This window comes from Scylla paramamosain, chromosome 27 (genome assembly GCF_035594125.1).
Source record: "Scylla paramamosain isolate STU-SP2022 chromosome 27, ASM3559412v1, whole genome shotgun sequence".
NCBI lineage: Eukaryota > Metazoa > Arthropoda > Malacostraca > Decapoda > Portunidae > Scylla > Scylla paramamosain.
In genome coordinates, this window is record NC_087177.1 from 7,267,483 (window position 1) to 7,292,805 (window position 25,323).

A 25,323-nucleotide genomic window follows, 5' to 3' on the forward strand; every position below is an offset into this window, starting at 1 on the left:
ATTCTTAATATTTAATATTTAATATTTTTTTCATTGTTGTGTGTGTGTGTATGTGTGTGTGCTTTGGTAAGACATTTTTCTTACTCTTTTTTTTCGTGGTTAATGTTTGTGATACGTAAGTTATTGTTTTGTAATAAATTTGTTTCAGGTGTACATAGTATGTGGTTCTGTCGAAGTTTATTTATATTAAGTCATTGATCTGAGTAATAGTGTTGGTGGCTGCTTCATGGTTTAGCTGTGTTGATGCTTCGATCCTATACCTTGTTCCGTTTCATGTTTTTGTGTCGTTCATTCATTTTGTGACTGATAATTAAAAATTTGTATTCACTTCCTTTTGTAAATGAAACTTTGATATAGTACTTTTAACTCAACTAAGTCAAACGTTAAGGAAGGACAATGGATAATATATCATTTATTGAAACTTGAGTCTTCACAAACAGTTCGCAACATTGGATGTGTAGAGCTGAGTGTGGATGGTTCATTTTGATTTGCTGGCTGGCACGCTGGGCAGAGGAAAGTGACTGGTCACTGAATGCTTGGGGCAGTCGGGAGTAGGTTTGCTGTGAGAGCAGGATAAACGGAAGCGGTTGTGAAAATTAAATAGACATTTTTTTTTTTTTTTTTTTACCAGAAGGCCAAGCAGGACGGTGCTTGTTGGTGAGTACCATAGTTTATCCAGCATAGTTGATTAGCAAGGTACTAGTTTTGTATGTACTGCGTACCGACCTGTGTTTTATTGTTTGCCGCTCCCTTTGTTAATGAACGTATTAAATTTGATTAATGAATTTGTATGAAAGGTATTCACGTCAGCCCTCAGTACTATAACATGAACTGTGAATTATCATTACTATCACCATAACTATTTGTTATTATAATTCTTCTTCATCCCTGAAAAACGCGTTCCTCCTCTGCTTTGAAGCAACATTAATGGGGATATCATAAATTGGAGATAATCAAGAAACTGTGTTATTAATTATGTCTGGGTACTTGTATTAACATAGCTCTGTCTATGGTAAGTGGTAGTTTGTGATCACTTAAAGGTTGGTGTAGGTGCAGTGATGAGTTGGCTGGGAGGCTGCCAATAATGGGAAAGGAAAGTTCGCGTAAGCTAAAAAGGTTATGCTTAAGCAAAAATAAAGAGCTTGGAGGCCGTGGTATGAACAAGATACCTAAGCTAGAATGAAAATACTTTGTAAGAGTTAGTGTAATCAAATACCAACTGGCTCAAGATCCTGGTGATATGTTACTCTTACAAGTTTCATTTATTAATATTCTTTCCCTCCCCTTTTTATATTTTCACTGACAGTGCCTCATTAGAAATTTGTTTTTCTGTGTGATTAGGATTTATGAACTCACATTTTGAATAAAACAAAAACGTCAATTAAGAAATTATATTTTATTTATCCGTACTTGTGGTACTGCTTTCCATTTTTAGAATTTTAAAGTGATTATCAAAAAAGATTATTCACAACCACTTTTATCATCAACTCTGTTGCTTCAGTATAGTGTACAGTCATAACCTTAAGCACAACATTGCAGTAAAGTGAACAAATAGGTTCCAAATAAATTCTTTTTTTGAGTTTTTTTTTTTTTCCCCATTTAAAAATCACCTAGACAACCTTTCAGAAGACCATTTTATAATGCAAATATCACACACACACACACACACACACACACACACACACACGCACACACACACAAAACTATATATATATATATATATATATATATATATATATATATATATATATATATATATATATATATATATATATATATATATATATATATATATATAATTGGCCATCGTTTTGTAGGTTTATATTTCCCTTATTGTAGTTTATTTTTTTCTATTGCATACGAGTTAAAATTTATTAACATTCTTTCTTCTACGGTATCAAAGTATAAGAATTTTTCATGACATACATACAGTACATTATAGTGCAGCCCATCTCACACGGTACTTAACATCAAAACAACAAAAGATGGACCAATGTTGCACTGGATGTTGTATGAAATACAGTGGTTTACTATCTTACTTTTGATTTGCGTATGTTAGAGTTTTGGTCTTTTATTATGGTCTAAAATGCCAATTAATGGGCAAAAGTGAGATTGATTACAAAATTACATAACACATAATTAATTATATATATAATGAATATTAAACAATTTTGTATTTGGCATTACTGTAAAGAAAAGTTTGTTTCTAATCTAAAACAAAATCAAATATTTGTGAATATTTAATGAGATCTTTACTCATTAATCTGTAATATATTAATGTCTGTTCACAAAGATATATGGATCCAATTACTTATCCAGGAGACTGGAGTTTGATTCTTAAAGGGAAGAAATGCTCTGCTATTGAAACCCAATTTTATAATACATCTCCACGGAGTGGTAGAGAGCTCAGAACTCTTCATCAGGTACTGTACTTTTTCTTTCCATGAATCAAGAAAGAAGCATTTTTTTTTAATTCTATAAATATGTTCTTCCTTTCTTTTTAGTTGCTTCTTCCTTGGATGGCACTTGGATGTGCAAAAAAGGCACATTGCACAAAAAGGAAACATAATGAAGTATATACTTACATAACATTATCTCAAAGTCCAAACAATACTGAACATCAGCTAGTTTGATTATTTTCTTTCTGTGTAGCTGATGGAATCTCCTGTAAAGGGAGGTAGCTGTGACAAGATATAATGTCTTCTTGATTTTAATATTATAAAATCTATATCAATAAAAATCCACAATATCTCATTTTGTCAGTCTGGTATCTTTCAAATTATGAGTATCAGTACAAAAAATCAATAATACTTATTTGGGCCTGAGGACATCAGTAGACAACTGTTGTTTTATCTTTGAAACAATATTTTATGAACATTAAAAACACATGCTATTTGGAATTACAAAGGAATATCTGGGATTTAATATGGGTCAGTCCAAGTGCATGTAAGTTTTGTAAATTTTGATTTCTTATTTGCTAACAATGAAAATAATGTACAAAAGCTTGCAATAACACTGTTCTTTAATATTTTGGTATCTAATATGACTGAAAGCACTGCAGATTGTTATTAATTCAGGATGACTTATGAATTATGCTTTGCTAATTTTAAAAAATCCACCAGCCTCTATCCTAGACTCAACAAAACCTATATTATCAAAATGCAAAAGTATGACAACCTGGTCTCATGCTTCTTGTCAGCCATGCTAGTCTGTCATCACACATCCAGTGCTTCTTGTTAGCCATGCCAGTCTGTCTTCACTCACTGGATGTGCGATGTTTTTACTTAATAAAGAAAAATCCTATATCTGTTCTTACTGGCTGAACTTTTTAGAATTAGTTGTCATCTGACCTACAAGCTATGTTTGCACATATCACACAATTGGGTAGGCATGTAACAGGGAGATTTATGTCTGTGATTTTTCTTCACAGAACTATGTATCAATCTTCTCATTTCTCTCATACTAATCGGCCTACCTCTAAATCTTCTCATTTCTCTCATACTAATCGGCCTACCTCTATGTGGCATCTTTTGAACTGGAATATACATGATCTTTAAAAAGTCATTGGTATTTGCATTTTGGTGGATACAGCAGTAGCTTCTGTGATCCTTTGCTTAGCTATGTTTGTGGTAATACAAGAAAGTTTTACTGTTTTTAAATATGTTATACAAATAAGAGAAAAAAACTGTCATGATCTACAGCAATCATCTCATTGATATGAACATAATACTACAAATTCCACAAAAACAATATAAGTAAACACATAAATACACCAATATATATATATATATATATATATATATATATATATATATATATATATATATATATGACACAGAAATACATCTACAAAGTTTATTGCACTGGATTTTGATTTTAAACTTTAAAATTGAAGTTGATGAAAATACTTATCTGACCAGGTGTTAAACATATTTGAAAAAAAGTAAGATAATGAATACAGTTATCTTTAATAGTATTTGAAAAAACATATTGTATTATGTTTTATTTAAATTTCTGTGCACATCTGATAATTTCTGATGTACTTTAGTATCAAAATATGAACATGAGTACATATTATACTGTGAAAAGGTTCTCCCAAATAATTTTCATGCATGAATTTCTTAGTAAGAAATTAAACATATATTAACTTTGTCTCCTGTATCATTCTATAGTAGAATCATGCAATTATTAAACTTTGTGGGGTTTGGGTAAAATACTTCATATTACTTGTAACTTCTCACATTTTTACAAAAATCATTGAGAGGAAGGGATGATTAATCATACATGTTTAAAACATAAAATTACAAGTGTAACTTTTTGATACTAAATGTAATGTCAAATATCTTAAATGGTATATGGCACTGCTGAGCATTTAAATAAGAATGACCAATTTCAGGGTGATTAATATTAATTTGGAGCAAAGGTAGTAGCATCACAATTGGGGTGTTTCCATGCCTTCTTGTATAGAGTTAATTAACTAATTCCATACACAAATAAATTGAGAGAGAGAGAGAGAGAGAGAGAGAGAGAGAGAGAGAGAGAGAGAGAGAGAGAGAGAGAGAGAGAGAGAGAGAGAGAGAGAGAGAGAGAGAGAGAGAGAGAGAGAGAGAGAGAGAGCCAAAATGATTGGATAAAGAGTATTTATTAGAAGTATGAGATTGAAAGACAGAGTAAATTCACAAATCATGAAATACAAGAGACTTAAATGATGTAAAGAAATTCAGTATCCCAAACAGGAGCATTGATACTTTCCAGGCTGAAGGCATAAGTTGTATGAGCAAAAACATCTATTGAACTAAATTGCTTATGGTGATTGAACATAAGCCTAGGATAGACTACTTAAAAGCCAATCCTAAACCACTTACATTGCAATGTACGTATGCGGGCGTGCGCGCGCGCGCATGCACGCACGCACGCACGCACGCACGCACACACACACACACACACACACACACTTATATTTTTTGAGCTTTAGTAATACAACAGGGAAGGAAAACAATTGGATGGCTCAAAAATCCAGATTAAAGCATGCCAGATTATCAGTGAATTACTAAAGGAACTTTCCTCATTGTTACCACATATTTCAAAAAATTTACCTTCTTTATTTCTTTCTTTATTTTTTTTTTAATCTCAATTAAAAGCCTAACTTGGTCTAGAAAAGTCCCAAATTATTACAAATGCCAAATCATGGGCTTACAAACTGGCAAGAATCATAAGCCTGACTTTTAAAGATTTCCTTTACTAATAATAAATGAACTACCATATGAATGTTAGGATATTCTTACATTTAAATGAAAATAAACATGCTATTTACATAAATATTTGTCATTTACATAAAGCATATAAACTTCTTAACAGAATGGTTTTATGAAACCAGAAACATATTATGTACATTAGTGAGCAGTAAAAATTTCCTCTTCTTCTGACTCTGAAGCCTGAACGTTGATTGACTGGTAGCACTGTTTTTTCAGGTCATAAGCATGGGACCGAACCTGGAAAAAAAAAAAATAAATAAATAAAAAATAAAAAAAAATAAAAAAAATAAATAAATAAAGTAAAATAAAGGTTTGAAGGATTAAGCTAAAAATCATATTTCAAGTAATATATCTGATACAGTTAATATTGGGTATAACAAAACCTTTAAGTATAATATACAAACTTCACAATTAATCAACTTTGGATTGTTATAAGTGAGAGAAGTTTACTTAATGCTATGAAAAGCTGCTATAACTTGGCATATATATATATATATATATATATATATATATATATATATATATATATATATATATATATATATATATATATATATATGGACAGAATAGGGGTGATAGAAAGAAGAAAGTCTTGTGTAGTGAGGCTCTGAAAGGAGGGGAGGCATGCAGTTAGCAAGATCAGATGAGCAGTTAACATGAAAATAGTGATAGAAGATAGCTAGAGATGCAACACTGCAACAATGAGAAAGAGGCTGAAGACAGTCAGTTAGAGGAGAGGAGTTGATGAGATAAAAAGCTTTTGATTGCACCCTTTTTAAAAGAGCAGTATGAGTGGAACCCCCCCAGCCATATGAAGCATACTCCATACATGGATGGATAAGGCCCTTGTACAGTTAGCAGCTGGGGGGTTGAGAAAAACTGGCAGAGACATCTCAGAATGCCTAACTTCACAGAAGCTGTTTTAGCTAGAGATGAGATGAGATTAAATCATAAGAAAAAGACAGACCGAGAATGTTCAGTGTAGAAGAGGTGGACAGTTGAGTCTCACTGAAGAAGAGGGGATAGTTGTCTGGAAAGTTGTGTTGAGTTGACAGATGGAGGAATTGAGTTTTTGAGGCACTGAACAATACTAAGTTTGCTCTGCCCCAATCAGAAATTTTAGAGAGATCAGAAGTCAGGCATTCTGTGGTTTCCCTGCATGAACTGTTTACTTCCTGAAAGGTTGCCACAAGTGCACTACAGGAAATCCTTCCTTTTGAGTTGCTTGGATTTTATTAAGGTGAATTACTGTGCTGCAATAAATTCAAGAGGATGTTAGTTGCATGACCCAGGCTGTTAAGGTGAGTGGCAATGGTGCAGATGAACTCACTCATCTTCTCTATTCTGCTGTCTTGTCCAAAACATTTACTGGTCACCACATGTGCTGTACAAGATATGCCCCTATTGAGTAATATTAAATGTCAAAGAGGATAAGAGGAAATAGAGAAGAGAGGTTGTGCGGCAGCAATGTCACCATCTCCACTGACACCACTCCCGAGACCTCACCAAGTTCCTTTCAGTCTGGGTCTGTGTTTGTCCAGTCCATTGTAGTGTTCTGACTGTCATTTAGTGCCAACGGTCTCTATGAGTTCTAAGATGAAGCACTGGTCATGGCTAGTAATGGGGTGGCAGTGAGTTAGCATGAAGGACTGAACATGTCCATGAGTTGTGATGGCAGAACTCAACAGTGTTGTCCACTGGTACATGTATGGCACTTTATGCCTAATTTCCATACAGTGATTCATACAGGTCATGTAAGCTATTTGATTTTCCATGAAAATATATACAAATAATACAAATATAATTTATAAAAACATTACAAAATGATCCAACCTATTTCAGAACTATGGTAAAGATTCCAAAACATTACATAAGTCATTACACCTAGCAATTGCATGTTTACCAGCTTTGCGATCTGTTGTGGAACATTTCTGGTCTTGTAACAGACTCTATATAATATAAAGATGTTGGAGGTCAAGATCATGATTACTGACCTTGCACTCTCACAGAACTACCATATAATACTGTTGCTTATTAATTTGTATGGTAACTTCTTGGGGAACTTCACCCTATTAACTAACCTCTTGATGAGTGACTCGTCGTATTAGGAAGGGTCGGATGTACAATAGATCCAACTTTAGGAAACCTCTCAACTGATTCCCTGTAGGACTATCACTTTCATCTTCAGTAAATTCTGATAAATGTTCTGAGTCCAGTGCCTGACCCTGAAGTGAACAAAAAATTATATATGAGTACAATAATACAATGGATAGGAGTTCAGCACTTCAAGGTTTGTTTACCAGAATAGCATGTAATAGTACTTCACCGATAAATAATGCAAGAATATGATTTTGAGTAAATTTTGTATTTATATTTATGTAGTATGCTATTATGAAAAACAAAGAAATCATATAATCCAGATAAAGATATCCATCATATACTTACCCATTCTCTAGTTTTACTCAAAGTTAGCTCTTTGTCTCTTTCCTTTATTCTCCTGTTCTTTTGTTGTTTGTCTGCCTTTAGATACTGATCAAAAGAGAAACATATGAAACAATAAATACAACCAAGAATATTGTCACAAATACTGAAAGGAAATTTTGAAAGTATTTAATAAATCTGAGACAAGCATATAAACTACTTTGTGAAAGAATGTGAATGACTGATTTAACATTTTACAACATGGCAGGGCTTTTATTCTATTACAATCAGATAACACAAAGTCAAAAAAGTAAATAGGATATAATAGTAAAAGAAATGTGCTATAAAATCTCATAGACCTGATATTATAAAATTAGCAAATTTTATAAACATGTGAATATTATAAAATTATTATGGCAAATGCAATTTAATATCAACAAATGCAAAGTACTTAGTGTACGTAGAGGAAACCCACACAGTAGGTACACATTAAACAACAAAACTCTGGTAGGTACAGGGTATGAGAAAGATTTAGGAGTTATAGTTAGCTCTGAACTCCATCTAGGAAAACAATGTATAGTGTTCTTATGTTCTTAATATATAACTAAGAAGTGAACAAGAACATATGACATTTCCTTTCTCTTAGAATACTTGTTATTACAGATTTACTAACTGCAATCTACCAACACATACCTTTATAAGTGGCATGGTTGAGCCCCCAAGGATGAATATTGTGAACAGAACAATGATGAGAGTTGTTGTTACAATCACATGACGCTTCTCATCACTGAACTCTAAGTGAAGAGCTAAGGCATAGGCAATGGCCCCTCTCAAACCTGAAAGAAACACTGGTATTAAATGAAGCTATGACATAATTAATAATTGGAGTTTGCATATTTATAATCTGACAAAGAAACAGCACACTAAAAGTGTTTGAAAACAATGGCAATTCAAAAATCTGTAACATGGACAAAAAAAAATTTTTAATAAAAAATATTTATATGTATGTACAAATTCTAAATAAAGGTTTTTACTCACCACTGAACCACATAATGAACATCATCCTATAATTGATTTGATGATCACGAAACTTATTTGCCAACCAGGAGAGGGGGAAAATATTGAGAGCCCTGCCAGCTAGGCAAAGCACAATGCTCCACACCACTAGTGCAAGGTGAAACTGTAAAATAAAAGATAAAAACTTGAGACTGTTAACAACTACAAATTCACTATACGAGCACCTCTGTGTATTTGCAGTTCGGTATTTGTGGTTTTGCATCTTCACGGATTTTTACCAGGTGTCCCCACCGACTCAATCTTTTGGCCAAAAATGCCTGGGTTATTCTTTCAATTATCGTAAATTATAGTAGACCCATGATATAATGAATGTGTATAATGGAGAGGTGCATTGCTAGAGACGAAAATTCACTATAAAGAGAGAGAGAGAGAGAGAGAGAGAGAGAAAGCTGTGTGACAGCCAGTGACCTTGACACACTCTCTCTCTCTCTCTCTCTCTCTCTCTCTCTCTCTCTCTCTCAGGTAAGTTAATGGTGGTGGTGGTGGTGGTGGTGGTGGTGGTGTGTGTGTGTGTGTGTGTGTGTGTGTGTGTGTGTGTGTGTGTGTGTGTGTGTGTGTGTGTGTGTGTGTGTGTGTGTGTGTGTGTGTGTGTGTGTGTGTGTGTGTGTGTCAGCCTTGACAATGACCTTGACAATGGCTGATTCTCTCTCTCTCTCTCTCTCAGCTCAGATAAGAGAGAGAGAGAGAGAGAGAGAGAGAGAGAGAGAGAGAGAGAGAGAGAGAGAGAGAGAGAGAGAGAGAGAGAGAGAGAGAGAGAGAGAGAGAGAGAGAGAGAATGGTGTAGGAGGCAGGCAGCAGCTTTAAAGAGGGTATTATACCTGTAATTCAGTAAAGAGAAGTTCATTATATCAATGGTTTTCTGTACATTTTAGTTTTTCATTTTACAGTGTACTGTATTAAAAAATATATATATGCATATTATGTACTATACATATAATTTTCTTTTATTGTGTTAAAGTGAATTTAAAATGTGTTTAATAAGTATGAGACATATATTTTATGGTTTAAACTATAAACAGGTATTGCTGAGCCTCTCATGGGTGGTTTCTCATTTGCTGATTTCCACTAATGATTGAAGGTTTTAGAATGTAACCTCTCCTCAAATAGTAAGGAATACTGTACAGTGAAACCTCAGTTCTCAAACTTAATTAATTCCTGAATGCTGTTCGAAATCCAAAACTATTTTCTCCATAGGAATCTATGCAACATGGATTAACCAGTTTCTGGACATCAGCCTACCATGTCTTAGTGGCTTACAACAGATGCTCCCACAGCCAAGATGGCCACTCCACAACATCTCCAGCTCATAAGTTATTTATCCAGAAAAGATGTACTGAATGAACTTTGTGACATAAAACTTATCAGAAGATGTTTAAACCATGCAGGTTTTCTCTTTGTCACCAATCTAGTAAGTAAAGCCTTACAGAGTGACACAGAGAAGAGTAATCCATTTATCACCAAACTGAAGGTGATCATAACACTTACGAGTAGACATCTTGCTGCTTGGAAAAGCTACTGGGAAAATGTAGTTGTGCAGTAGTGATGGCGTTGTGGGTCATTGAGGGAGCCACAGGTGGCTCGGGATTATTCCTGAGCACCAAAAAACTGTTTGTTTATATTAGGAGTTTTCGATGGGATCACATTTAACTTATTTCTAAGATTGAATTATTGTCTTACCCACTGTGTCTCTCTTCCAAATACATAAAAATAAAGGAAATATTTATAGGAACAATAAATTATTAATAAATAGCAACTTTTGCTTTGTCTTTTAGTATTTGAAATAAATAACTTTACTTGAGAACTGAATTAAGGTTTGGTGACCGAAGCAATGGCGAGTTCAAAATTTTGTTTGAAAACCAATTAGTTTATATATATATATATATATATATATATATATATATATATATATATATATATATATATATATATATATATATATATATATATATATATATAAACTATTAAACAACAGTCCTCCTTACCTGGTGTCTGAAACTAAATAGGGCAAGTCCAAGATAGATGAAGACTGTACATTCAGCTATGAGGGCCAGCGTACGCATGAGGTGCTGCATAGTGATCTGCATCACTGGAGACATGTTGAAATGGGTGTAGTGAGACATTACTATACCATTGAAGAGGATTGCCATTATTCCTGAGAAGAAGAGTACATTGAAATTAATATTTTGCTCTGTTACATGTTTATATGGTAATTTATTGGTGATCTGTTCCTATCAGAAAAATCAAGACTGTTCTTTACTACAGCTTTGAATTTCACTATTGCATGAAGTTTTCTAATCAATACAAAACACACCAATCCTACACCTACTTAAACACCCACAGCCTAACCACAAAGGGGGTTAAAAACTTAAAAAGTATTAATGACACCAACCAGTTGAACCAAATGATGACAATGCTAAAAAGCAGATATGTAACTACTACATGAAGGGATACCTAAAGAAACATGCCACACATGAAACCAAAGAACCACCAGCCATTTGCAAAGGACAACAGCATGGTTGCCTATACATGTAACATGCAGCTGCAAATAGTTCTTCATCAGGACACACACCGAGCCTGAACCCATGCAGCTTATGGACCTACTCATAGGATGGGAGGCCAGCCTGTGGGAGGACAGCAGGACTGTCTGCCATCACCAGAAGTGTGCCTATTTGACTGCTACCTTGGCCATGACACACCAGCACTACTAGGCAAGTCTCCTGGCTGGTCACTCCTTGGCCCTTGCATTGAAGCTGTGTTCACCTGTAAGAGGGAGGAGGGATATGGAGGGCCACCTCACCTTCAGCCATATCAAGGAGTTGGTGGGCACACTGACTCTGCCTGAAGAACTACTATCCTGCAGCACTTATATCTGCAGGTCAAGAATGGAATGGATCTATCAGTCTAAACTGACTGACTACAGCTGGGAATATTTAAAGATTTAATGGCATGAAGGCTGCCTCTAACCATTGCATCTCCAACATTTAGTATCTAGCACTAAGACTCTTCCCTCCCTGGAGATGAAGTGCCAAGAGTGCTGCACTTTCTCTCATGCTGGGCTCACCGAGAAGTGTAGTTGTCCTTTCCTTTTAAGGTGAGCTATTGCCATATTGCTTTCCACTGGACTACAACCATGACTACAGCATGAAATTGCTATTATTGTACCACAAAGTCTCTGAAGAGGCCATGCCTCCTGTTAAGGCCTTCTTGCCCTGAGTCTCCTAACTGCCTTATCAAATGAAAATATGCAAATGTGTAACATGTAAGATTTTGGCTCTTGAGCAAGGTGAATGATCCCAATCATACCCATCACTGGAAGGAGACAGGGTAACATAATGCCTCTACATCAAGAAGGGGCATATAGTATGGCATCACCATCTCATTGCCAGGAAACAAAATTGAGAGATAGCATGGTTCTAAGGCATATGCACCACTTCTCACAAGTTGACACTTTCTTTTCAGTATCTTACACACTCACAGCAGTGTATGTACTACAGTGATCTCCAGTCCCACCACCAAGTGGAGGAATATGTTGACTAGAAGGAATGACTACTATCAAGTTCTGGAATCTGGAACATGGAAATGGTATGCAAGGGTTTAGTGCTGGAGGCTCTTTTACATTTCAATAATGTGTACAACTTGACTAGTGGCAAAACTTACTAAAGGAGGATGTGCTTCATTAGTACTTCATCCATAATATATGTGGATACTAACCACCTCAGAATGGTTAGGTGCTTCAAATAACTTGGCCAGAGAGGTGACATTCACTGTGCAACAACAACCCTTTAGGTATTAGAATAGGATGTTTTCTACATGCAAGGCATTAATGTGTGCACACTTCCAGGAATTAACTACACTTCCACACACCCTCAACAACACCTGGTAGCAAATGATGCTGCACCATAAAAAAAATTTGCTAATTACTAGTCCTTCTTTACTGGGCTGTCACACACACACACACACACACACACACACACACACACACACACACACACACACACACACACACACACACACAAAATGTAGTGGTTAGCATGCTCAGCTCACAAATGAGAAGACCTGAGTTTGAGTCTAAGGCACAGTGAGGCTTTTAATATATAACCCCTGTTCACCTAGCACAGGGATTCCCAACCTTTATGTTCCTCTGTAACCCTTGGATATTTTTATAGGTCCCTATGTACCAATAAATAAATTAAGGATAAAAAGATGAAATTGTAATATTTTGATATTATACTGTACTCATCCCAGTGATACACCTGACTTGTACCTGGCACATAACTAATGATTCCTAGTTAACAGAGGCAAAGATAAAGGGTAACTGCCCATCTAACTCATCCTGCCAATGTATCAAACCTGTGATATCTCTGATGAGCCAAGCATTATACTACAAGATGCCTAACTTTTCACATAATGAATAAGACCAGATATCTGGAATGGACTTGGAAAAGGCAATAGAAATGAAGAAGATGGATCAATTAAAGGAAAAACTGGGTGAACACAACAATGGAAACAAAGACCACACAAGTGTAACTCAAGCTCTGTACATCACAATGTAAACACACACACACACACACACACACACACACACACACACTCTCTCTCTCTCTCTCTAAGAAGCATTCTTTGGAGGGCGAAAACTGCCTCACGAAAAGTAAGAAATATAAGTATATTAGAACACAGATCTAACCATTCCCATGAAGCAGCAAAAGTTTCCTTTACCGAGCTAGTGTGAAAAGAATGAGAAACGTTTGTACTAGTGCCCTTTCTGAATCTTTTTTCCAACATTGTCAGTGTGTGATCTCTATCTTTTCTGTAAATCAACATCAACAACAGGATGATGAACCAAAAATATTTGTGGCGGCATGTTTTTTTTAGCTTGTCTAACATTTGAGCCTTCTGTTGCATATGCAAAGCATGTTGCTTTTGTTGTTTGACTACTGGAGCAGTTACCTTCAACTGGAACATGCTTCTTTCATGGTGATAGCTGAGCACAGTCACAGTTCATACATTCAGTAATAAGCAACGAACACAAACAATCAGCAGCCATGAGTAGTGGAGCAATGTCATGGCAAGGAGCTGACTCATGACCAAGTGCTTGTTGGGAGACATTTTTTAGTGCATTTAATGCATTACATTTTACATACTACCTGCACAACTGTATCCTTGCTGCATAATGTAAAGCTATACTATATCCTACCTGCAATGGATAACACCAAGCTGTATAATACAAATAAACTGCCATTGGCAATACCTGATAAATGGATCCCCTCAGCAAGGGTATAAGGAGCGTAGATGAAGATGATGATGATACAAAGTTCCAGGGATGTATATTCCCTGACAGGCACATACTTCAGGAGAAGAGCACTGAGAAGGGCAAAAGCCACTCCAATCCCTGCTGATGCGAAAAACATAACACAAAATCGCCATATTGTGTACAGTGCTGCTTCTCCAGATCCCATGGTGGCCATCGCAGGTGATGCCATTTCGATGACTGTACTGAAATTATAGTCATAATTAGATTTATGTTTAAAAAAAAACTAAAATTTTCAGCAAAATAATCTTATTCAATTACACATATTATTTTCATATATGGATATCCATTACAGGTGGTTAGCTCACAAATCAGCACAAATAGCACTTACTCTTGTTATTTGTTAACATTATTAATTATAAGATGTACAGTAAAATCATGACAAAAAATAATTGTTAACAATATTCAATAATATAAATTGGCAGATAGCAGAGTCAGGGTTTAGGTGTTGAACCTTTAGATGGTTTAGATTTTAAAGATTTAAAAACCAAAAGATACTCACATTAAAGAATTTTTGTGCAAATTAATGCACATCATATAACAAAATACCATAATTGACAAAATCATGCAGTTTAAATCATCAGATGATGCATCTGGAATTGGCCAAAGTCTGAACCAACCTTCCAACATCTGGACCTCTTCCTACTCCTATAATCTATTAAGAGAATGCATGAGGAAAATACCCACATTACTTGTGGTCCTAATAACAACCACAGGGGTGGTCTCAATCAAACAATTCACCATGTAATGAAGTGAAATGTAACTATATTTATTTCCAGCTTTTAACCATGTAAACTACTATATACTCTGATAACCCACCAGTTAAGTATCAAGAGTACCAATCTAGTCCTTTATCACACCATGTGACTTTGAACAAGTATATTATATATGCCCCATCCAAGGTGTGGGATTGCTACATTACTGTATGGATCATTATGTTGAGATTTTAGAAAATGGTCCCAAACTTCTCCCTCCATGATTTGAAACAGACTCTATTGAACACTGCATCCATGTAATCTTATATTACCTGGTGAGGACAATGGAGACTGCATCATTCAGGATGCTTTCCCCAAATACAAGCATGTAGAGAACTTGGTCCACATTGAGAGCATGGAAGATGGCTAGAGTGGCCACAGGATCCACTGCTGATATGAGGGAGCCAAAGGCAAAACTCTCTACAAATGTTAACTTGTAAACAACATCAGCCTGTAAAATGTTAAAAAAATATATTATTTCTATATCTCTTACAATAAAACTGCAGGAAATTTATTGTAATAACTTTCTCACAAAATCTAAATATTGATTGTCTCTTATTTCTGTTTACAAAATAATCCTATGGTCACTATACATTGAGAATTCTTCATAAAAAATTCCAAAATCTGGTGATGTAGTACACACTTGGTTTACAATTGAGAAGTGCAGTTAAAATTCTGGAGCAAGCAGAGACAAAAAAAATGGATTTGTCTTCTTTCATGCTGTATCTCATGTTCACCTAACAATGAAGAGGTAAGGAACATAAGCTCAGGAGTTGTGAGCTGGCCTTTCCAACAGGAGTCCAAGGCTAGGAATCCTACTCTCTTATTTGTATGAGTATGTATGAGTATGAATTTGTGAATGTTTCCCTCACAAAAACCAAAATACTTTGTTCCACACTCTTTGAGATGAAATCAAAAGAATAAAAATTATGAAACATAAAATATTAACCTTGATATTTAAAATTCCTGAAATCCAAACTGGTGTTTTACAAGTATTTCCATGTCATTATACAAAACTCACCACTTCTGCCTGAAAATGCAGAAGCTAAAACATGTTTCATTAGAGCTTAAAATTCACCTGTCCAAGTAGATACACTCCACCACCCACGATAAGTGCAGATATCACTGTTCCCACAATGGCAAACAGCAGTATTGACCCAATGTTTTGGAAGAAATTACCCTGTAAAAAAATTATAAATTACTAATTAATAGGAGTACATGCTAGGACATGTGTTGCTAATCCAGTAAGTGACATCATCTAGTGTTTCAAACAGAAAGCCTTCACACAACAACCATCTTGATTCCAAAAAAAATTTGTCATAGTATAGCCATAAATCCTGCAGTGAATTCCATAGTCTTCTCTTAATTATATTCAAGTGAATATGAATGGCTTCCAATAAGTGCTCTACACATACATGATGCATAAGCTGATACTCAAACACAATGCAATAATACTAAAATGTATGGATAAAATACTCCCTGAAGAGTTATTTGTATTTAAAAAGAAAGCATAATATCTAGAACTTAAACCATGCATGATTGGAGAAGATCATGACTAAGGTCACACTGTTATAACATGTCACATGAGCTATCAAGCAGGATATTCTTAGGTAAGTGCTTCTATTCCCAAAGATATATAGAATATAAACATAATTACTTCACTCATAAAGCACTTCAACTTAAAACTAACCTTGTGAAGATTGTACCCAGACTCAAATATGATGGGCGGTAGGATCACCAAAAAGAAAACAGTTGGGGAGAAGGCCTCCTCTTTCTGTAAAAAATTTGCATATATATATATATATATATATATATATATATATATATATATATATATATATATATATATATATATATATATATATATATATATGTATATATTATATACAAGCTTATTTCTCCTGAACAAAATTACAGTTAAGTGGCATTTCTACAAATTAAAGATTACAAAAATTATGACAACCTGTAGATACAAATGAACAAACAGTGCCTAATGCTTACCTGCCAATTTGCAATGTGTTTGCTGTATAAGACCTTTAAAGCAAGTCCAATTATTCCACCTGCATAAAGAGACAGAAAATACTTTAGTTATCTCAATTCATATTCATGTTTGCTTGCATTTTTTCTTCTTAGATGCCAGCAACCAAAGACAGGAAGAAGGCAAGGTGCAGTTTGTGTATTTATCTACTTACATTTATACGCACTTATAATTTATAGGGCCTGAGCTACAATTGTGTTGTTCCATCTTCATATCTACATTTATCCAATCTGCCTTTCAACTAGTGCATGCTTTTTGTTAATACTAACTTCTCATTGTGTGTGTTTACCTATAGTCTACGTGTTTTTATTTGTATTTCTGTTGGCAGAGAACAAAGAACCTAACTTCATGATAGCTGTTTTGCTAAAAGATGAGATATAGATTTTTCAGTTGAGATACATTGATATCTTTTGTGTGTATGGTCAATGAATGCCAATCTTATATCTTTTGTGTGTACGGTCAATGAATGCCAATCTTAGAGAGAGAGAGAGAGAGAGAGAGAGAGAGAGAGAGAGAGAGAGAGAGAGAGAGAGAGAGAGAGAGAGAGAGAGAGAGAGAGAGAGAGAGAGAGAGAGAGAGAGAGAGAGAGAAACACATGTACATAAATATTATGGAAGCATGCCTTTTTTCAAGAGAAATATACAATCATGATTATCATTCAATAATAATAATCTTCAAAAAAATATTGTTTTCCTCTGAATATGGTAGCACTTACCTACAATAACACAAGCCACACTTTCTGGCAGGTAATTCAACTTTGTTTTCAGCAGGAAGAATATCAAGATAACACACATAGCTGTTGGTAAAAAACTAGTATCAAAGTATAGTTACTAGCAGACAGTCTCCTAAGCTCAATCTTATTAACTTGCTCTTGAAATATTAATGCTGGACTTGACTCTCATTTTCATGATGTCAACAGTCTTAACTACAATATTATGCTCATTACTAAATAGATGATTTATACTAACATTGATCATCCATGATTAAATTATATTGCATTAAAAGCATTTATATAACTAAAGAAAATGAAAGTTAACTTTACCAAGCACACAGAGAATGAGGAAGATTGACAATGAGGATAGGTGTTCTTGTTCAGCTGCCCCCACTTCAGGCAAGTCAACACTTGAATGGCAAGCCTGGGTTTCATTTGCAGGCTCTGTGTCAACAACAGTTCTGAAATGCAATAATCAACAGTGAATTTAAGACAAAAGATTATGAAAATACACATACACATTAATACATGGCTTGGAAGCTAACAAATCTGCATTTCAAAGAAAAAAAGACTGCATATTAAACATGATCCATGAAAACCTGAGCTGCAACCTAAATTTCTTTAATCAATGAAAATTCCAACCAGATTCTCTGTTGCAAACTTACAAGTTAAAAGAAAATACATTGAAAAAAAAATACAGTAAACATCTCCATATCTGGATGAATTCTGGCTATGGCTATTTAGATACAGCAGATTTGAACAAATCAGTGCTGGAGATTCTCAACTCCTTGAGTATAGAAACATCATTCTAAGTTTAATAAATCCTCTAATGCTATCCAAAATAAAATCTAACTGATCGATTGATACTGAAATAGCTAAAAATGGTTTGCATTTGTAAAAATAACAAATTTCAAAAAGTTTGCAAATTTGGAGCAATGAAAGGTAATTCAATGGAACCTTGGTTACCAAATGTCTCCCTTTTCAAACAACTCCGTTTTCAAACAAAAATTTTAACTCAATTGCTTCAGTTGCCGTACTATAATTAGGTTTTTGAGCAAAGTTACTTGATTTCAAATACTACAAGATGTAGCAAAAGCTGCCATTTATTACTAATTTATAGTTTCCATAAATATTTTCTTTGTCTTTATATATTTGGAGGAGAGACACAGAGGGTTAGACCATAATTCAATCTTTGAAATAAGTTAAATGTTATCCCGATCAAGAACATTGATGTAAACAAACAAGGTTTGATGCTCAGGAGTAATCCCGAGCCTCCTGTGGCTCTCTCTGTGACCCACAATGCCATCATTATTGCACAACTGCATTTTCCCAGTAGTTTTTCCCAGCAGCAAGATGTCCAAGTATTATGATCACCTTCATTTTGGTGGTGAGTGGATTGCTCCTCTCTGTGTCACTCTGTAAGGCTTCCCTCGCTTAATTGGTGACAAAGACAATGCCTACATGGTCTAAACAATATCTTTTGATGAGTCCTGTGTCACTAAATTCATTCAATACATCCTTTCTGGATAAAAAGATTCAAAGCTGGAGATGCTGTGGGGCAGCCATCTTAGCACTGGGAACGTTGGTCATAACCCGCTAAGACATGGTGGATGGGTGTCTGAGAACCGATTAATCTGTTTTACATTGATTCCTATGGGGAAAATAGTTTTGGTTTCTTAACATTTTGGATTTTGAATGGCATTCAGGAATTAATTAAGTTCAAAAACTGAGGTTCCACTATACTTGAGTTTGGGGATTTGGGTTTCAAGAAGTGAATTTTTAGTTTACATTGCACAGCTCTGGTGTCCATCACATAGGGCCTAAGGAGTGAGAGTTCTTAAGAACACACATAAGATATAGATAGCTAAACTGTGTGGCTCAAATATGGGCAAAATGACTACCTCATTGGTAAGATTATTTCCACAGATCATAAAAAAGTATTTTTCATTATTTTTGTTATCTGTTGACATAGTAGGCAATACAGATCTGTAATGATCTTCATGAATAATCATCTGTGAAACAAATAGCTCAAACAGTCTTCTTCATTAGAAAACTTTCCCCAATTTGAATAAGAATTTTGCACACATACGATGAAGGAATAAGGAATGAGAAATGGAGTGATGGGAACTGATCACTTGAAAAAATGAATGTATGTAATCACACAAGGATACACAAGAAGCAGTAGTAGATGAAGATCCTTGGAGAGAGAGAGAGAGAGAGAGAGAGAGAGAGAGAGAGAGAGAGAGAGAGAGAGAGAGAGAGAGAGAGAGAGAGAGAGAGAGAGAGAGAGAGAGAGAGAGAGAGAGAGGACAAGGTATTTAAACAGGTGTAAGATGTTGCAGTGACTAATCCCTCAGGCAGGGATGGGCAATTATTTTGAAAACTAGGTCAAGCATTCAGTTAAATTGAAAATGTACAACATTTACATGATGTAAAGACTTATCTGTTCAGAAAAAAATGACAAATAAAATACAAAGATAAAATAAATAGATAAATAAATAATATATATATATATATATATATATATATATATATATATATATATATATATATATATATATATATATATATATATATATATATATATATATATAAAGGAACTATCACATGATGCATTGGTATGGCACTGAAAATATCCAGCCTGTAGACTGTAACTTACCCAGCTTTGTCCTTAAGGGACAGGTATTGCAGTAAACAAGGCTAAATTCAACTTACCCTTCATCTTTCTCCTCTGATTGTTCTGGCTGATTATCGTCTTTGACACAGAACAGATGACAGAATGAAGTTAACTTGTCTGGATTATTGTTCGTTGTGTTGCAAATACTGCTGATACTGATATTAGCAACACGCACACTTAAATTTGGGCCCTCTGTGGCCTCTACACTAGTGGTTGTAGTGGTGGGTGGTGGTGGAAGTAGTGGTGGTGGTAGTGGTAGTGGGTGCAGTTGGAAGGAGGAAGTCATCTTTTTTTTCAGCTTCACTGAGTGGCTGAAAAGAAAAAAAGTAAATATGTATATGATAAAAAAAATAACCTATCCTCTAATTTAGGTCAGAGTTACTTTCAACTACTCTGTCTCCTATGTATATTTATAAATGAGAAAATACTCAAGTCACAAGCTCTCTATAGACATTCTTTCCAACCATCTGAACTTTAGATTATAATTAAAGGCATGTTCATATGCCCTTGATATCAAAATTGATATGTTATATATCTATGAGCTAAGCTGTAAAACTCCTTTCTATCATGAAGCAGGTATGTCCCTTGGGAGAGCAGGACCATCAATGGAAGGTTGACCTGTGGCATAACTATACAGAACCATAAGGGATTTTTCCTTCAGCGCCATTTCATTATCTTCGAATAATTTTCCTAAATAGATATGTGTACTTAGATCAGTGTGCAACTTGGCAAGTAAGCTTGAGAACTAATGGATTAAGGTCTAGGGCCAGAATGACTAGAGTTTTGCTCTGGAATGGCTGTGGCTAGATTGACTTGGAATCTACCAGTGAGTATCCTGGTCCAAAAATGTTATAGAAAAGGACAGTTATAATGTTTGTGGACCCCATCGACTTATGCAGAACATCATAAAAAAAAAATTGTAATAATGATTATAAAGTCTAATACCACACAACCTCTTACCGCTAAAGATGCGGTTTACCGAAATAATACCAGACATTACACAACAGAATCAACTTTAATCTTCCTAAAGGATTATCCCCCGAAACTCACCTCAGATCCTATTGCAGTAGACTGGCCTGGAGTGCTGTTAGTCTGTTGGCTTGCTACTTGAATCTGCTGTCCCACTGTTAACAGCAGAATCGTCACCAGCACCAGTGTGAATCCCGACCTCATACTATCTAGCGCACCCCGGCCGAGGCCGACACTCAAGAGGAGGTGAGCCAATCACTGCTGCTGACTGGCCAGGAACTGATACACTCTCCAGCAAGCAACCGATTCCAATTTTCCCCCTTACTAGTGTCCTTATCACCACTAGCGTCCTCCACACGTGTCATCGATGAACACGCCCCCAAAAAGTGTTTACATTCTGCGCCATTTGTGGAGGTGACACATCAGCAGCTTGTCTGTGTCACGGCGCGCACTCTGTTGATATCTGCCGCGTCCGCATCGCCATCTCGACACTGGCTTCATCTTCGATCAAGTTCATTCGTATGTCAGTTCAGACCAGGTCTCTTAAGTATTCTTGGTTTAGGGGGTAATTTTGCAGCACACCTCTCTTTGCATGTTTTCGCAATATCGTAAATGAGAAATTTTCTGCCTATTTTCTCTTGTGTTGAGTAATGCAGATGTGTTCCGTCCCGTCTTATGAAGGCTCGCTAAGTAACAATTCGTCTTAATCCCAAATGTTGTCGGCTGCATTTATATGTAACAGCAAGTAGGGTAATAATATAAATCTGTAATATTTGCATTTATCAAAAAAAAAAGAAAAAAAAAAAGAAAAGAAAATATACTGATTAAGGCCCCTAATTCTCTAAAGTACGAAGCCATGAAAATAAAGTATGACGTTAGAACTACTTTCACAGAAACACTGACCTCACTCCTGTGTTCGTACAAACGATAACTGATATTGGAAGCTAATATGTATAACAGATAGTATATCTTGTATATTCTATTCATAGAATGTACAAGAGTTGGAAGTAAATGCTACTTATTCTCTCTCTCTCTCTCTCTCTCTCTCTCTCTCTCTCTCTCTCTCTCTCTCTCTCTCTCAAATCCTAATGAGATGTAAGTACAGTGTGTGTGTGTGTGTGTGTGTGTGTGTGTGTGTGTGTGTGTGTGTGTGAAAGTTACATAAGTAAAGAACTCAATCTGTAGTGTACAGTGAGGAGCACACAGTAGTGACACACGATAAATGTATGTTTGTTGTGGTAGGCACTATGCCGCTTGACCTAGTTTGGTGATTTGTGCTAACTTAGAAAGAGAGAGAGAGAGAGAGAGAGAGAGAGAGAGAGAGAGAGAGAGAGAGAGAGAGAGAGAGAGAGAGAGTTTCGTCTACGTTCTAAACTCATGAAGTTTTCAAAGTTTTTCGCAGTCATTTTGATATATATATATATATATATATATATATATATATATATATATATATATATATATATATATATATATATATATATATATATATATATGCGACACCCTCTCTGTATCAGTTTAAGTATTTAATGGGCTCCCACTTACATTAGTGTTTTGATATAATTAAGAAGTATTTACTTAAAGCATCGTGGCAAATTAGAGGCGAGTGAGAGAAAGATGTCATGTCTGTAACAAGCCTGTTTGCAGCTGAAACTTTTGATGTTCAGTATTATCTTATGAGGTTCACAATTTCAAGTTATTTTCCTTAAATCTTATACTATAGCTAGCATCTGTCGAGCTTACTTTACTTTTTTCCTGACTAGAAGATTATTTTCGTTCAGTTCATTGTCAATGCATGATGGTGGTCACTGACTATCAGGTCCCTTTGTGAAACCCAGTCAATCACAAGTCACACCAGGGTCACGTGCATGAGAGATGCGGGAAGAGCACCTGTGCAAATGGAATGAAGTCTTGAGTGGAACAATGGGCGAAAAAGAAACGCTGAGGCTATTTGGTCACATTGAGATGATGAAGAATGAATAGTTCGTGAGTGAAACTGTAAATCCTAGCTGGAGAGAAAGGCCACATGTTACGTGGAAGAATAGAAGGAAGTAGTACATGTGCGAGGAAAATATTTGTAGAGGCGGTAGGCTTAAACAAGCAATGAAATGAAGGTTCTTCTGATGTGTCTACTCTTATATTAATTTTTGTGAGCAATCATGTGACCAAAAATTAAAGCATCACATTGATTGGTAAAAATCGAGATGTATTACGGAATATTTTTATTTAAAAAAATTCAGATCTGGAGTAAAAATGGTCACCAGTTTGTTTCATTTACCTGTAGTCCTCGCAAAAATAATTCTAAGATTCATTGTTTTCCTTTCACTCTCATGTATCATTGGTCTCTCTCTCTCTCTCTCTCTCTCTCTCTCTCTCTCTCTCTCTCTCTCTCTCTCTCTCTCTCTCTCTCTCTCTCTCTCTCGCTTCCTCAGCATGGTCTGCCATTGTAATCGCTAATTTGTGTTGGATTTCTGACAGGAAGCGGTATGCCTTTGTCGGAGCACGAGTATTTCCTCCACTGGTCGGTGGCTGGCCACGACTCAGAACCCAAGGATGAAAGGTTACGCATTGGAACCAATATCATCTCAAAACTGGCTCAGCTTACCTGCGTACTTTTTAAAATGTCTATTTTTCGCAATTTTTTAAGCTGACATTCTGCTTTTATGTACGGTGCATCATATCGTCAAAAATTATGAATTCAGTTAAATGAAAAACGGTTCCACTTGTAGTTATTTAGATCAACGGAGCTCCACCTTCTCTACAAAAACAAACCGAGCGGTATTATCTTCAGTGGTTGCCCAGTGGTGAGCAGGGCTTGGCTAGGGTGGCGTGCTTGCCCCTCACCGCGGCCGGTCGGGGGTTCGATCCTCGAAAAATAATGTTGAGCCTCGGGATTATTGGCTGTCAAGGTAATTGTGGCAGTGGTTTCAGAGGCGTGATAAAATTCAGTATAAGGAAAATGATGATTGGGTGATCTCTCTCTCTCTCTCTCTCTCTCTCTCTCTCTCTCTCTCTCTCTCTCTCTCTCTCTCTCTCTCTCTCTCTCTCTCTCTCTCTCTCTCTCTCTCTCATGACTTGTGGTGATAATAATTCGTCATCATGATTGAAGTGTCAAAAAAGGATATATATATATATATATATATATATATATATATATATATATATATATATATATATATATATATATATATATATATATATTATATATATATCATACACATTCCATAACTAATGATAATAATAATGATAATGATAATAATGACGATGAAAAAACAACAATGAAGATAATGATGATGCTGATGATGGTAATAACAATGGTAATAATAGATGCGTAGCGGACGGGCATCATAAGATCATAATTCTCCACATTGTTCATCTTCTTACATAAAAAGTGAAATAATATGGAATCTGCAGATCACACTAAAGTTTCGGGAAATATAAATAACTCAGGCTTAGTAGTTGGTCAGAGTTAATCGATCGCTTTTCTTCAGTTCAGTGGCAACAGCTGTCACGCATCAACCATTTCTACAGATCAAGGCCGCCTTTATCTAGATCCACCAGGAATAGCATCAAAAGAGAAAATACACAAACTTTTGCTTATTGACTTTTAGGAAAGCTATAATTGAGTGTTATTTTTTCCTTTTACCAGTATCTTCACATGTAAAAAAAAAAACAGTCAACTATAAAGTATATCTACGACGTTCGAATGTCCATTAAGCGAGGATAATGAAAGTAATGGGCGTTGTGCGGAGTATCCTTAAGTGACTGTACAGCTGACCTGACTCAAAAGATTGTTGTTCGGTGTTATCTTGGTATATCATGCCTGTGTTTATGAATGTGCAGTGCCCATAAAACCGGTTCAAATTAATTATAATTACGTACTCTTTTTTTTTTTTTTTCAAACATTAGCTAAATATCTTAATTCTCAAGGAACACATACACATACACACGCACACACACATTATTCGCTTACATACATATGACATGCATCATAAAACCAGTGCGTGGCGTTGATGATCTGCTTGGTGTCTGACTATTATAATCAGATAATCGATGAAAAAAATAAATAAATAAAATAAAAAGCGCACTCACGAGTACACGCAGACGTGTA

The 25,323-nt window shown here is 35.4% G+C and overlaps 1 protein-coding gene across 1 annotated transcript; it reads right to left on the reverse strand.

Moving 5' to 3' along the window:
- Positions 1–1,377: 1,377 nt before the first annotated feature.
- On the reverse strand, positions 1,378–21,683 carry LOC135114110 (sodium/hydrogen exchanger 8-like). Its single transcript, XM_064029814.1, has 15 exons — positions 21,294–21,683; positions 20,282–20,554; positions 17,897–18,027; positions 17,570–17,650; positions 16,818–16,876; positions 16,507–16,590; positions 15,895–15,996; positions 15,089–15,267; positions 14,002–14,246; positions 10,736–10,905; positions 8,715–8,856; positions 8,370–8,512; positions 7,701–7,784; positions 7,337–7,480; positions 1,378–5,492 (listed from the first exon to the last, which is right to left on the reverse strand). The coding sequence occupies exons 2-15, from the start codon at positions 20,527–20,529 to the stop codon at positions 5,394–5,396; spliced, it is 1,911 nt and encodes a 636-aa protein (XP_063885884.1). The 5' UTR covers positions 20,530–20,554; positions 21,294–21,683; the 3' UTR covers positions 1,378–5,393.
- Positions 21,684–25,323: the final 3,640 nt, after the last annotated feature.